The 15,691-nt window shown below is 33.2% G+C and overlaps 1 protein-coding gene and 1 long non-coding RNA gene across 4 annotated transcripts in view; both read left to right on the plus strand.

Annotated features, from left to right (window-relative positions):
- The window catches only part of LOC127711175 (ataxin-2-like), a 77,531-nt gene that overhangs the window by 25,711 nt on the left and 36,129 nt on the right, over nt 1-15,691 (plus strand). For all 3 annotated transcript variants that reach the window (XM_052217142.1, XM_052217144.1, XM_052217143.1), the window contains exons 9-11: nt 10,082-10,242; nt 12,751-12,879; nt 13,893-13,942. In XM_052217142.1, the coding sequence (XP_052073102.1) occupies nt 10,082-10,242; nt 12,751-12,879; nt 13,893-13,942 (340 nt within the window). The remainder of the gene's footprint in view (nt 1-10,081; nt 10,243-12,750; nt 12,880-13,892; nt 13,943-15,691) is intronic.
- Nucleotides 6,224-8,112, plus strand: LOC127711179 (uncharacterized). Its single transcript, XR_007986538.1, has 2 exons — nt 6,224-6,877; nt 7,202-8,112. It is a non-coding gene; the product is annotated as an uncharacterized LOC127711179 (long non-coding RNA).

The following is a 15,691-nucleotide window of genomic DNA, read 5'->3' on the forward strand; positions in this document are numbered from 1 at the left end:
GTTTGATTTCATCAAAAATTGAATTATTGGGGTTCTTTGATATGCCAAATCTAACCGTGTATTTAGATTTTTAATTTTGGGTCCTGTTTTTATACGACCGCAAAAATTAAAAATTTTTTGGTCGTATATTGGTATGACGTTGGCGTCGTCGTCGTCGTCGTCGTCGTCGTCGTCGTCTGGCGTCGTCCGGCGTTGTCCGAAGACACATTGGTTTTCGCACTCTAACTTAAGTTTAAGTGAATAGATCTCCATGAAATTTTACCATAAGGTTCAATACCACGAAAGGAAGGTTGGGATTGATTTTGGGGGTTATGGTACCAACAGTTAAGGAATTAGGGGCCAAAAAGGGGCCAGAAATAAGCATTTTTGTAACTTCCAGACAATAACTTGTGTGTAAGTGTATGGATCTCTCTGACATTGTACCACAAGGTTCCATATCACAAAGGGAAGGCTGTAATTGATTTTGGGGGTAATTGCCTCAAAATTTTAGGAATTAGGGGCCAAAAAAAGGGGCAAAAAACAAGCATTTTTCTAGTTTCATGACAATAACTTGTGTGTAAGTGTTTGGATATTTCTTAAATTGTACCACAAGGTTCCATATCACAAAGGGAAAGCTGGAATTGAGTTTGGGGGTAATTGCCCGAAACGTTTAGGAATGGGGGGCCAAAAAGGGGCCAAAAATAAGCATTTTTCTAGTTTCCAGACAATAACTTGTGTTCAAGTGTATGGATCTCTCTGAAATTGTACTGCAAGGTACCATACCACAAAGGGAAGGCTGGGATTGAGTTTGGGGGTGATGAATCATAAGGGGGTTCAAAAAATTTGGGGGGGGGGGATTTTTTTTTTTTATTTTTTTTTATTTTTTTCCTTTTTTTTTTTCTTTTAAAATTTTCCATTTTAAGTTGGTTATTTGGCCCGAGAACACAGTTATTTCGTAGTGCATTTCTTTTAGACAATAAAGTCAAATTAAAAAAATCGCACCTGCTCTATCTCAAAAAGATTTTTACAGTGTAGTGTACTACTATTGGGACAAATAATATCAAAATTATAGAAAAGTCTACCAGCTCTAACTCAAAATATTGACAATTCTATGTTAAGGGGGTCTAAAATTCAGTTTGACAGCTTCAGACATACTAGTTTTTGACCTTTTTTAACTGGACCAAATCACTACTTAACATAAAGATTCAGCACCCAAATTTTTTTAACATGTAATTTCATCCCCTTACTTAATATTTCATGCATAAAATATAAAGAAATAAATTTGGAAAGTGTATGAAAAAAATTTGCAAGTTATACACTGTCCACACTAGGGACTATATTTGTAGACAACGACAATCGAAGGATGATAACTGTGTCCTTGGACCTAATAGTATAGAAAGACTTGACCAATTCTAATTAAACTTTGCATGACCTAAGCTTAGGTAATTATAAGATAGTTGGCCAAGTTTCATGGCCATAGGAGATATATTATAGAAACTATGGCAATTTTAATATTGAAATTTAAATGTTTAATTTTGACGTTTAAATCAAATAATTTCAGCTATCAAGATTTGGGCTTAAAAAACTTAAATATTGAAAAAAATTGCTTTTGAAATGCTCTTAAATATAATATATTAAGTATTAAAAGCAACTGAACACTCATTTGATTTATCAGATTTATTACAATTATATAAAAGTCAAATTTATATGAGCCTGTGCCTGAAAATAGAGATTTTCGAATTAAGGGGAGCCTTACATAAACATGCATTTTTTTCAACCAATTTGAAGTTTTTGAAGTTTTTTACCATAAATTATTCTTTCATATATATTAAATGTACTTTAAATGGAAAGAAAAGTTACAAAAAGCATACCAAATGAGTATAAAATGGTCTTAGGCTATGTAAGACTGAACATTATTTAGTGTCAATTTAGGCCGTAGCACATATTTACATATAAAAATGCATACAGAAGCTATAAGAAATGGAAATTTGTTACTTTTTGCTCATTTCTATACTAAGATGTCATGATACAAGAAGTCTAATTGCAAAAGAACTCTTGCATTCAACTTTTTTTGAAGACAGTATGGTCTGATGCACAGTTTTTTCACTTTTCAATGGAAAACTTGCATGTAGTTTTAGTCTCAACTGGCATATATTTGAACCACACACTATCCTACAGAAGAAAATAAAGGTAGTATATGAAATGGATAAGGTGCACAGATCATTGTCAAGTGCCTTTTTTACAGATTTAGTGAAATTTTTATGATGGACTACACATTCTATGTACAAAGCTCTTCACATTTCACATACATTAAACAGGCCGTTCGACCAGGGCCTAAATACAACACATTTTGCACATTTTTTCTGTGATAATCTACTTTTCTCTATATTCAGAGTTCATAAATGGTTAATAGAATTTGAATTAATCATAGAAACACAAATATCAAAGCATAAAAAGCTGTCAGATAGAAAGTCAGCATGCCTCTTAGGATTAAAAATGGAAACTGCTTTAAAATGCTTATTTTAGGCGTATGATGTCAAAATGGGACATTATAACAGAATTTCTTTCAAATAAAGATGTAAATCCTTTACTTTTATTGAGTTTGACAAATTGAAACCAGCAAACCATTCAGGGACGTTGCCAAAGTACAGAATCTACATTTCCTGAATTCATCTCTTAGGCCCGAGAACACAGTTATTTCGTAGTGCATTTCTTTTAGACAATAAAGTCAAATTAAAAAAATCGCACCTGCTCTATCTCAAAAAGATTTTTACAGTGTAGTGTACTACTATTGGGACAAATAATATCAAAATTATAGAAAAGTCTACCAGCTCTAACTCAAAATATTGACAATTCTATGTTAAGGGGGTCTAAAATTCAGTTTGACAGCTTCAGACATACTAGTTTTTGACCTTTTTTAACTGGACCAAATCACTACTTAACATAAAGATTCAGCACCCAAATTTTTTTAACATGTAATTTCATCCCCTTACTTAATATTTCATGCATAAAATATAAAGAAATAAATTTGGAAAGTGTATGAAAAAAATTTGCAAGTTATACACTGTCCACACTAGGGACTATATTTGTAGACAACGACAATCGAAGGATGATAACTGTGTCCTTGGACCATTTCTGATTTATATTTAAAAGCAAAAAATAATGATATGGTAGGAGATACACACCAAACAGGATGTGTAAATTATTATATAATAAGTATTGTGCAATAGCAAGAAATTTTCAATTGCACAGTATTGCACAATAGCAAGAAATCTTCAATTGCACAGTATTGCGCAATAGCAAGAAATCTTCAATTGCACAGTATTGCGCAATAGCAAGAAATATCCAATAGCACAATATTGGGCAATAGCAAGAAATTGTCAATAGTACAGTATTGCGCAATAGCAAGAAATATTCAATTGCACAGTATTGTGCAAAAGAAGATACTTCGTATAAATTGCTTATTTCTTGATCAATTTCAATGGGGTTTTATTCATGAATTCTTGGGGTTCTTTAATATGCTGAATCTAACTGTGTATTACGTTTTTGGATTTTGGGCCCCGTTTTTAAATTGGTCCACATTGAGGTCCAAAGGGTCCAAAGTTTTAACTTAATTTTTAGGGTTCTTTGATATGCTGAATCTAAACATGTATTTAGATTTTTGATTATGGGCCCAGTTTTCAAGTTGGTCCAAATCGGGGTCCAAAATTAAACTTTGTTTGATTTCAACAAAAATTGAATATATGGGGTTCTTTGATATGCTGAATCTAACCATGTATTTAGATTTTTTATTTGTGGACCCCGTTATCAAATTGGTTCATATTGAGGTCAAAATGGTCCAAAATTAAACTTTGTTTGATTTCATCTAAAATTGAAATATTGGGGCTCTTTGATATTCCAAATCTAACCGTGTATTTAGATTTTTAATTTTGGGTCCTTTTTTTTAAATTGGTCTACATTAAGGTCCAAAGGGTCCAAAATTAAACTTAGTTTGATTTTAACAAAAATTGAATTCTTGGGGTTCTTTGATATGCTGAATCTAAACATGTGTTTAGATTTTTGATTATGGGCCCAGTTTTCAAGTTGGTCCAAGATAGGGTCCAGTATTTAAAATTTGTTTGATTTTAACAAAAATTGAATATATGGGGTTCTTTGATAGTCGAATCTAAACATGTATTTAGATTTTTGATTATGGGCCCAGTTTTCAAGTTGGTCCAAATTGGGGTCCAAAATTAAACTTTGTTTGATTTCAACAAAAATTGAATATATGAGGTTCTTTGATATGCTGAATCTAACCATGTATTTAGATTTTTTACTTGTAGGCCCCGCTATCAAATTGGTTCATATTAAGGTCAAAAGGGTCCAAAATTAAACTTTGTTTGATTTCATCAAAAATTGAATTGTTGGGGTTCTTTGATATGCCAAATCTAACCGTGTTTTTAGATGTTTAATTTGGGTCCCGTTTTTTAAATTTGTCTTCATTGAGGTCCAAAGGGTCCAAAATTAAACTTAGTTTGATTTTAACAAAAATTGAATTCTTGGGGTTCTTTAATATGCTGAATCGAAACATGTGTTTAGATTTTTGATTATGGGCCCAGTTTTCAAGTTTGTCCAAGTTGGGGTCCAAAATTAAACTTTGTTTGATTTTTACAAAAATTGAATATATGGGGTTCTTTGATGTGCTGAATCTAACCATGTATTTTGATTTTGGACATTGGACCATAATAGGTAAATTAAAAAAATTCAAGTTCTTAGACCACATTCTTTCTGTGTCAGAAACCTATGCTGTGTCAAATATTTAATAACAATCCAAATTCAGAGCTGTATCAAGCTTGAATGTTGTGTCCATACTTGCCCCAACTGTTCAGGGTTCGACCTCTGCGGTCGTATCAAGCTGCGCCCCAGCGAAGCATTTTATTTAAATTGGTCTACATTAAGGTCCAAAGGGTCAAAAATTAAACTTAGTTTGATTTTAACAAAAATTGAATTCTTGGGGTTCTTTGATATGCTGAATCTAAACATGTGTTTAGATTTTTGATTATGGGCCCAGTTTTCAAGTTGGTCCAAGATAGGGTCCAGTATTTAAACTTTGTTTGATTTCAACAAAAATTGAATTCTTGGGGTTCTTTGATATGCTGAATCTTAACATGTGTTTAGATTTTTGATTATGGGCCCAGTTTTCAAGTTGGTCCAAGTTGGGGTCCAAAATTAAACTTTGTTTGATTTCAACAAAAATTGAATATATGGGGTTCTTTGATATGCTGAATCTAAACATGTATTTAGATTTTAGATTTTTGGCCCAGTTTTCAAGTTGGTCCAAATTGGGGTCCAAAATTAAACTTTTTTTGATTTCAACAATATTTGAATATATGGAGTTCATTGATATGCTGAATCTAACCATGTATTTAGATTTTTTATTTGTGGGCCCGCTATCAAATTGGTTCATATTGAGGTCAAAAGGGTCCAAAATTAAACTTTGTTTGATTTCATCAAAAATTGAATTATTGGGGTTTTTTGATGTTCCAAATCTAACCTTGTATTTAGATTTTTAATTTTGGGTCCCGTTTTTTAAATTGGTCTACATTAAGGTCCAAAGGGTCCAAAATTAAACTTAGTTTGATTTTAACAAAAATTGAATTCTTGGGGTTCTTTGATATGCTGAATCGAAACATGTGTTTAGATTTTTGATTATGGCAGGGCCTAATCTAGGATTTTGGAGAGGGAGAAGTGACTTCTCCTTTCATCAGAGAGAAGGGAGAAGTGGTCAATTTCTTGGAGAAGTGAGATTCCATTACCGTTTCGGTTGCATAGTGTTCTCGTGCTTATCACTAAGGAAATTGCTTTATATGTTTATGTTTTTTTCATGTTATTGCACAAAATGTATATATAGAAAGTTCTTAATAAAAGGGTTTAGACAATATAGTTGTTATTTATTCATTGTACTATCAACTTGAATTTAAGTTTAAATAAAATTTGTTGCTTGGGACATGAGGGAGTAGCCTAGTAATATTATGATGCATCAAAATTTAGATTCTCGTTAAAGATTGTAAGCCTATAAATGAAAATATCTGTCAATCACATTTTGATTAACCAATACAGAGCTAATTTCTATAATTTTTTAAAGATCATTTCCCTATCAACGAAATAATTGTCGTGAAAAAAATTCCACTGCTGATCATAGCTGGTCGCGTGTCGTACGTTTGCAATTACATTATCCATCAGCTGTCTTACTACCTTTTATATTTCAATTTTTATACGACCGCAAAAAAAATTTTGTGGTCGTATATTGGTATGACGTTGGCGTTGTCGTCGTCGTCGTCGTCGTCGTCATCCGGCGTCGTCGTCCGAATACACATTAGTTTTCGCACTCTTACTTTAGTTTAAGTGAATGGATCTCATTGAAATTTTACCATAAGGTTCAATACCACAAAAGGAAGGTGGGGATTGATTTTGGGGGTTATGGTACTAACAGTTAAGGAATTAGGGGCCAAAAGGGGCCAAAAATAAGCATTTTTGTAACTTCCAGACATAACTTGTGTGTAAGTGTATGGATCTCTCTGACATTGTACCACAAGGTTCCATATCACAAAGGGAATGCTGGGATTGATTTTGGGGGTAATTGTCTCCAAATTTTAGGAATTAGGGGCCAAAAAGGGGCAAAAAACAAGCATTTTTCTAGTTTCATGACAATAACTTGTTTGTAAGTGTATGGATCTTTATGAAATTGTACTACAAGGTTCCATATCACAAAGGGAAGGCTGGGATTGATTTTGGGGGTTTTCCCTCAAAATTTTAGTAATTAGGGGCCATAAAAGGGCAAAAAAAACATGCATTTTTCTAGTTTCAGGACAATAACTTGTTTGTAAGTGTATGGATCTTTATGAAATTGTACTACAAGGTTCCATATCACAAAGGGAAGGCTGGGATTGATTTTGGGGGTTTTCCCTCAAAATTTTAGTAATTAGGGGCCATAAAAGGGCAAAAAAAACATGCATTTTTCTAGTTTCCAGACAATAACTTGTTTGTAAGTGTATGGATCTTTATGAAATTGTACTACAAGGTTCCATATCACAAAGGGAAGGCTGGGATTGATTTTGGGGGTTTTCCCTCAAAATTTTAGTAATTAGGGGCCATAAAAGGGCAAAAAAAACATGCATTTTTCTAGTTTCAGGACAATAACTTGTGTGTAAGTGTATGGATCTTTATGAAATTGTACTGCAAGGTTCCATATCACAAAGGGAAAGCTGGAATTGAGTTTGGGGGTAATTGCCCTAAACGTTTAGGAATCTGGGGCCAAAAAGGGGCCAAAAAACAAGCATTTATCTAGTTTCCAGACAATAACTTGTGTTCAAGTGTATGAATCTCTCTGAAATTGTACTGCAAGGTACCATACCACAAAGGGAAAGCTGGGATTGAGTTTGGGGGCGATGAATCATAAGGGGGTTCAAAAAATTGGGGGGGGGGATTTTTTTTTTCCTTTTTTTTCTTTAACATTTTCCATTTTAAATTGGTTATTTCTGATTTATATATAAAAGCAAATAATAATGATATGGTTTGAATAGGCATACATGTGAACCTCCCGACGGGAGTACAATAATCCCGTTTTCAGGGGTCTCCTCCCCCCCTCCCGTTGAAAAAATCCCGTGTATGAAATTTTTCATGAATGAAAAATTTCTGCCCAACATAACATCTCAGGCATCTGGTGTAACTGACATTACCTGAAGTTATATTTTACCTGTAAATCAATTAACATGCATAATTATATGGCTTCACTTGTCAGCTTGGGTGTCAAACATACTGGTAAGCAATGATTTTTACCTCAGGCTAACTGCCGTTGTGTAACAAAAACTGTGTATTTATTGGGTTACTTCCCTTGATTTATCCTGTTTTAAGTTACTTTCCTTTTAATAATGAAAATTTTTAAAAGAATATAAATAAAATATAAATTGAACAAATAATCATAAAAGGATGGTTATTAAATGATTTTAAATGTCTTAGGACAAATAAAAAAATAATAATTTGAAAATTATTTGAGGATTCTATACTTCCTTTTAAGGCTTAAATTGAAATTTATATAATAACTATGACCCTAACTTTACAGACAGAATGAATTTCTGAGTTTGCAAATAAAAACTATTTGCAAGAGAAAAAAAAAAAAAATAAAAACTATTTGCAGACAGCTAAACAAATGTTCTGGTTGCAATGATTGTTTTATAGAATATGAAGTAAAAAATTTAAAGAACATACTGGAAAAAAACAATGTTAGATTGAACATGTAGAATATAAAGATGGAGAAACTTTATAAGTACAAGGGTACTATAAACATAATAAATTGGTTGGAAAGTTGAAGAAAACACACTTTAAAAGACCATTTTTACAGCACACGGTTACATTTACAACAAAATTAATGTCGATTAAAAACCTCCTGATCTATGCTGTGTCAAATATTTAATTACAATCCAAATTCAGTGCTGTATCAAGCTTGAATGTTGTGTCCATACTTGCCCCAACTGTTCAGGGTTCGACCTCTGCGGTCGTATCAAGCTGCGCCCCAGCGGAGCATTTTATTATTCAATGAATATAATAAATCTACCGTTAATTCCCACCCTTAACCCACCGAATAGTACAATTTGATCGACTCGTAATAAATAAAAATAAAACAACTCAGCTGAGTGATTACGCAACATCCTCAGATAAAATCATCGTAAAATGATAACTTTAACAGACGGTCAGTTTTCCGTTTGAAAAGTTTTTGAATGTTATATCCTATGATGCTCAAAGTCGCCGTTGTATTTATTTAATTTGATCGTCGACAGTATTAGTCCTGGGTCGTTTCGAAAATCTCGATTTTCCTTGTCAGTCGCCATTTTTTTTACCTGGGAGACTTGTAATTCACAAGTTGTCTCCCTTTTACCAATTTTCATAGCGATTTGACTTCGACATGAAGTCAGTCGGCTGGCGAGATTTAGCGATTTTCGAAATTCTTTGGTGACTTAAATCGTCATTTCGCCGGCAAGATTATGGCCTGTTATGGGCCCAGTTTTCAAGTTTGTCCAAGTTAGGGTCCAAAATTAAACTTTGTTTGATTTCAACAAAAATTGAATATATGGGGTTATTTGATATGCTGAATCTAACCATGTATTTTGATTTTGGACATTGGACCATAATAGGTAAATTAAAAAAAATCAAGTTCTTAGACCACATTCTTTCTGTGTCAGAAACCTATGCTGTGTCAAATATTTAATCACAATCCAAATTCAGAGCTGTATCAAGCTTGAATGTTGTGTCCATACTTGCCCCAACTGTTCATGGTTCGACCTCTGCGGTCGTATCAAGCTGCGCCCAGCGAAGCATTTTATTAACCTATAATATGAAATCAAATAGACCTAGAAAAATCCAATTGCACGAGTTTGCAAATCTATTTATATCTATGTTTAGCAGTCTTCGCAGGTCACCTCGATGGTTATTTAGATGGCGTCTAGACTAAAATACACACGAAATGCTGATATATACTATTGATTCTATGCATCGTAAATTGTTTATTTTAGACTTTTTATAATTTGGATATGTGTTCTAGTATGTTATAAGTCGAATATAAGAATTTGAGTCAAATCGGTGAATATGAATTTGACAGTTAATGCCCCTTTAAGAAATGACTGTAATATTTTTTCTGTCGATTCGAAATAACATTTAAAAGTGTGCACCACATTTTTTTAGGTTATTTCGAAGAGACAGAAAAAATATTACAGTCATTCCTTATAATTTAATTCTAAATTCCATTTTTAAGGAGTTAATCATGAAAAAACTTGGATGATGTCACGGTCACATGACAAAATTATGTCTATAAGCTGATAGACAAACAAACTTGTTAGATCCAAAATTAAATTATAAAACAGTCTAAATAATGCAATAAATCACTTATTTTTCTTTATTTTTACAGTAAAAGTCTCTCACATTAATTGCCAAACTATCTCAAAACTTGCAGATTGAAGCAAAGAACATGACGAACTAGACCGATTGTGTACTGCTATTTTACAATCAAAGATGACAGTATACAGTTAATCTTCCTTAAATTTAATCTAAAAATGTCCTTTTTTCCAAGATATGTTCCTCCAGGAAAGAGAAATCAGTACAATCAACAGAGAAACTTACGACATGGTGCACCACCTAACCGATTACCAGTACATCAACCTCCTCCTCAACCGACCGCACCACGGCTTGCAGCTCAACATTCTAGGGAGGATTATAAAGTTAATGGTAATGGTAAGTGATGGTAAAGCTGATGAAGTTCAGTCATTCCCTCCCAAACTAATATCTGATGGTAAAGCTGATGAAGTTCAGTCCTTCCCTCCCAAACTAATATCTGATGGTAAAGCTGATAAAGTTCTTCTCAAACTTATAATCTATTGTATATCAAAATAGTCCTTCCCTTCCAATACTTAAAATCTATGAAAAGATGAGAAGTTTAGAAAGTTTGGTATGGGACTTACATTTGGTGAAAACTTTGTTTTTTAAATTTTTTAATGTTCAAATTCATGCTGATTTTCTCAGCGTTCCTGCTTCCAAAAATAAAAGGGTGTCCAGTCCTTCTGTCCTTGGAAGCAGTACCCCTCTGCCTTTACAAAAAAAAAAAATCACATAACATGGTGAAATTGTTGCCTAGTTGAATAAACATTCAAATTAACAGACAATGAGTGTAGCCTAGGCAGTTTTATCACCTCTATAGATGATTGGCTTCTGCTAATTAGGTGATTAAAGATAACTAAACAGATAAATAGATATTTGGCAGCAGTCCTTTTGTAGCAATTGCCATAACAAGATGTATCATTTGCGCCAAATATTATTTTTCAGAGGCATCAATTGCGCCAATTTACATGTATGTATATTTATATATATTAACATGATTAACCGTACATAAAATATTGTATGTTCATAACCTTTACGTAAAGCATATATTGTCTGAAGGCGAGACATAGGTGTTGCTTTTCCGTCTGCGTCGTCATTAGCTTCAACAATTGTTAAGTTTTCTGCTTAAATCAGTTTGATAGGAACTACTTGGGACAAATCAATGATATTTTCTGTAAAGTTGCATTACTATTAGTACATATCAGATTGACGACTATTTGGAGGCCCTACCCTGTAGGTCATGGTCCAGCTACTTTGAATTAACTAGCAATTTTCTTTGTTAAGTTAGTTTGATAGGAACTACTTGTGACAGATCAATGAAGTTTTCTGTGAAGTTGCATTACTATCAGTACATATCAGATTGACGACTATTTGGAGACCTTGCCCCCTAGGTCATGCATGGTCTAGAGACTTTTGATTTTTAAGCAATTTTCAATGTCAAGTTCACTGCTGATGTCAGTTTGATATTCTACTTGTGATATAGCAATGATATTTTCAATAAAGTTCCATTACTATCAGTACATATCATTTGAAGACTATTTCCAGGCCCTGCCTCCATAGGTCATGGTCCAAGTTACTTTCAATTAATTACCAATTTTCAATGTTAAGTTTTCCTTAAGTTAGTTTGTAGGAACTATTTATGATAAACAATGATATTTTCTATAAAGTTGCATTACTACCACTACATCTCAGTTTGTCCACCATTTTGAGGCCCTGACCCCTAGGTCATGGTCAAGCAAGTTTGAATTAATTAGCAATGTTGCTGTCCATCAGATTGTCTTTTTATAAGACCTCAAAAATTATAAATTTTTTGGTCGTATATTGGTATCACGCTGTCGTCGTCAGCGTCGTCCGAAGACAGATGGTTTCTGGATAATAACTTTAGTATTAGTAAATAGAAATCAATAAAATTTTAACACAAGGTTTATTACCACTAAAGGAAGGTTGGGATTGATTTTGGGGGTTATGGTCCCAACTGTTTAGGAATTAGGGGCCAAAAAAGGGGCCCAAATAAGCATTTTTGTAGTTTCCAGACAATAACTTGTGTTAAAGTGTATGAATCTCTCTAAAAATATTCCACAAGTTTCCATACTACAAAGGGATGGTTAGGATTGACTTTGGGGGTGGGGGTTATGGCTCAAACCATTTAGGAATTAGGGGTCAAAAAAGGGGAAAAACAAGGGTTTTTCTGGTTAAAGGACAATTGAGAATTTAAAAGCAGTGTAAGGGAGGTAATCCAAATCAATTTAAATAACAATGTTTGATTACCACCCTTACACTGCTTGTAAATTATGTATAAAGAAATGATGATTGTCTGAGATACTGACCATAACTTGAGGGAAAGAATTATTTTTTGGAATAAGGGAAAGGGGGAGGTGAAAAAAATTGGAGGGGGACAATTTTTCTCATTTCAGATTTCAGAAATTAAAAGAAAATTTCTTCAAATATTTTTTTTTGGGGGTGGGGGGGGGGGGGTCAATTCGCATAGTGTATTGCACAAAAGCAAAAAATTGAATATAAATTCAAATCATAAAACCAATTTGAAGTTCTTTGACTACAGTTATTCTGTGTCAGAAACCTATTATGTGTCAAAAATTTAATTACAATCCAAATTCAGACCTGTATCAAGCGTGAATATTGTGTCCATTTTGGCCCCAACTTTTCAGGGTTGGACATCTGCGGTCGTATCCAGCTGCGCTCAGCAAAGCAATTTATTTTAAATTTCTGCCAACTGGCAAGACATATCTTTATATATAAAAAAATATGTTTAGTTTAAAAATTTATTTCCCTTGGTTGGAAGGAAAAGGTTATGTATAACTTCCTGATTCACTTCTAATATTCATAATAGGTTTATTAAAATTTCAGATGTAAAAGAAGAAGTAAAGGTTGAAGAGAAAGATAATACTAGTCCAGTTCCTGACTCTGCTGGTCCTACAGAGTCTATTCACACCTCACCGGTGTCTAAAATTGATAAGAAAAATTCTACACCCAAGGGTAGGTAATCCTGACAATTTACACCTCACCAATGTCTTAAATTTATAAGAAGAAAAATTCTACAACCAAGGGTAGGTAATCCTGACAATTTACACCTCACCAATGTCTAAAATTGATAAGAAAAATTCTACACCCAAGGGTAGGTAATCCTGACAATTTACACCTCACCAATGTCTTAAATTGACAAGAAAAAGTCTACACCCAAGGGTAGGTAATCCTGACAATTTACACCTCACCAATGTCTTAAATTGATAAGAAAAATTCTACACCCAAGGGTAGGTAATCCTGACAATTTACACCTCACCAATGTCTAAAATTGACAAGAAAAAGTCTACACCCAAGAGTATGTAATCCTGACAATTTACACCTCACCGATGTCTAAAATTGACAAGAAAAAGTCTACACCCAAGGGTAGGTAATCCTGACAATTTACACCTCACCAATGTCTAAAATTGATAAGAAAAATTCTACACCCAAGGGTAGGTAATCCTGACAATTTACACCTCACCAATGTCTAAAATTGACAAGAAAAAGTCTACACCCAAGAGTATGTAATCCTGACAATTTACACCTCACCGATGTCTAAAATTGACAAGAAAAAGTCTACACCCAAGGGTATGTTATCCTGAAAATTTACACTTCAACATTGTCTAAAATTGACCAGAAAAATTTTACACACAAAGGTAGTTTATCCTGACACTATACACTTCATTGATGTCTAAAATTGACAAGAATAATTCTACACCCAAGGGTAGGTAATCCTGATTATTTACATCTCACTGGTGTCTTTGTTGAATTCCACACCTAAGGGACCTCTCGGATGTCTTAAGTTGATAAGATCAATTCTACACTTAATGGCAGGTAATCTTACATTTTACACCTCAATGGTTTCCAAAACCTTCTACCCAAGGGTAAGTAATCCTGACTTTCAACAGGCTATTTACAAAATACAATATACTGCTTTTTGTACAGATTCTTTTTTAGATGCAATATTTGAATTTCTTTTCTTTCAGCACAAAATGCCTTAATACAAGACTTAAAAGATTTTAGTGTTAATTTTAAGGTAAGTTTGCAGATCTTTTTGTTATAATGAATAGATCAATTTCTGGGATTTTAGTTGCCATATAGTGCTTATGATCCTTGATAGATTTGGAAATTGGAACTTTTTATTATGCCCCCGCCGTAGCAGTGGGGGCATTAAGTTTTTATACGACCGCAAACAAATTTTGTGGTCGTATATTGGTATGACGTTGTCGTCGTTGTCGTCCGGCGGCGTCGTCGTCGTCGTCCGAAGACACATTGGTTTTCGCACTCTAACTTTAGTTTAAGTGAATGGATCTTTTAGAAATTTCACCATAAGGTTAAATACCACAAAAGGAAGGTTGGGATTGATTTTGGGGTTATGGTACCAACAGTTAAGGAATAAGGGGCCAAAAAGGGGCCAAAAATAAGCATTTTCTAGTTTCCAGACAATAACTGTGGAACGGTGTATGGATCTCTCTGAAATTATACTACAAGTTTCCATACCACAAAGGGATAGTTAGGATTTGCTTTGGGGGGTTATGGCTCAAACTGTTTAGGAATTAGGGGCAAAAAAGGGGGAAAAACAAGGTTGTCCTGGTTAATGGACAAATACTTTAGTACAAAACATAATTTAAAGCAGTGTAAGGGAGATAAATCAAATACATCATTGAAATTATCTCCCTTACACTGCTTTTTAATTATGTATAAAGTAATGGTTAATGAACAATAAAGATAATTTAAAACAGTGTAAGGGAGGTAATCCAAATACAACTTTTTTCTTACTTCCCTTACACTGCTTTTAAATTATGTTTAAAGAAATGCATATTTATAAAGGAAGACCAGTAGAAATATCTGCAAATGTTGCATCTTTTTTTTTTACAAAAAAATCCATATGAAAGATTTGACACTATATTTTTAATTCTATTATAAAATAGATTAAGTTAGCACTATGGTAAATTTAAATGGGTAATTATGGTTGCCAACTCCATTGGAAATTTGAATTGAGATTATGACCATATCTTGAGGGAAAGAATTTTTTGGGGGAAAAAAGAGGGGGGGGGATAAAAAGAAATTGTGGGGGGTCAATTTTTTCTCATTTCAGATTTCAGAAATTAAAAAGAATTATTCTTCAAATATTATTTTTTTTTCAAATTTCAAATATTGAAAAATTTCAAGAAGTAATCTTTAATTGCACAGTATGGCGCATTAGATTTGTAAAATCTTTGATCACATTTATTTATTTGTTATGCCGAATCTAACAGTGTATTTAGATTTTTAATTTTGGGTCCAGTTTTCAAATTGGTCTACATTAAGGTCCAAAGGGTCCAAAATTTAACTTTGTTTGATTTTAGCAAAAATTGAATATATGAGGTTCTTTGATATGCTGAATCTCAACATGTATTTAGATTTTTGATTTTTGGCCCAGTTTTCAAGTTGGTCCAAATTGGGGTCCAAAATTAAACTTTGTTTGATTTCAACAAAAATTGAATATATGGGGTTCTTTGATATGCTGAATCTAACCATGTATTTAGATTTTTTTATTTGTGGACCCCGTTATCAAATTGGTTCATATTGAGGTCAAAAGGGTCCAAAATTAAACTTTGTTTGATTTCATCTAAAATTGAATTATTGGGGTTCTTTGATATTCCAAATCTAACCAGTATTTAGATTTTAAATTTAGGGTCCTGTTTTTATACGACCACCAAAAATTTTGTGGTCGTATATTGGTATGACGTTGGCGTCGTCGTCGTCGTCCGAAGACACATTGGTTTTCGCACTCTAACTTTAG

This window comes from Mytilus californianus, unplaced genomic scaffold, assembly GCF_021869535.1.
Source record: "Mytilus californianus isolate M0D057914Y unplaced genomic scaffold, xbMytCali1.0.p SCAF_8, whole genome shotgun sequence".
Classification (NCBI taxonomy): Eukaryota; Metazoa; Mollusca; class Bivalvia; order Mytilida; family Mytilidae; genus Mytilus; species Mytilus californianus.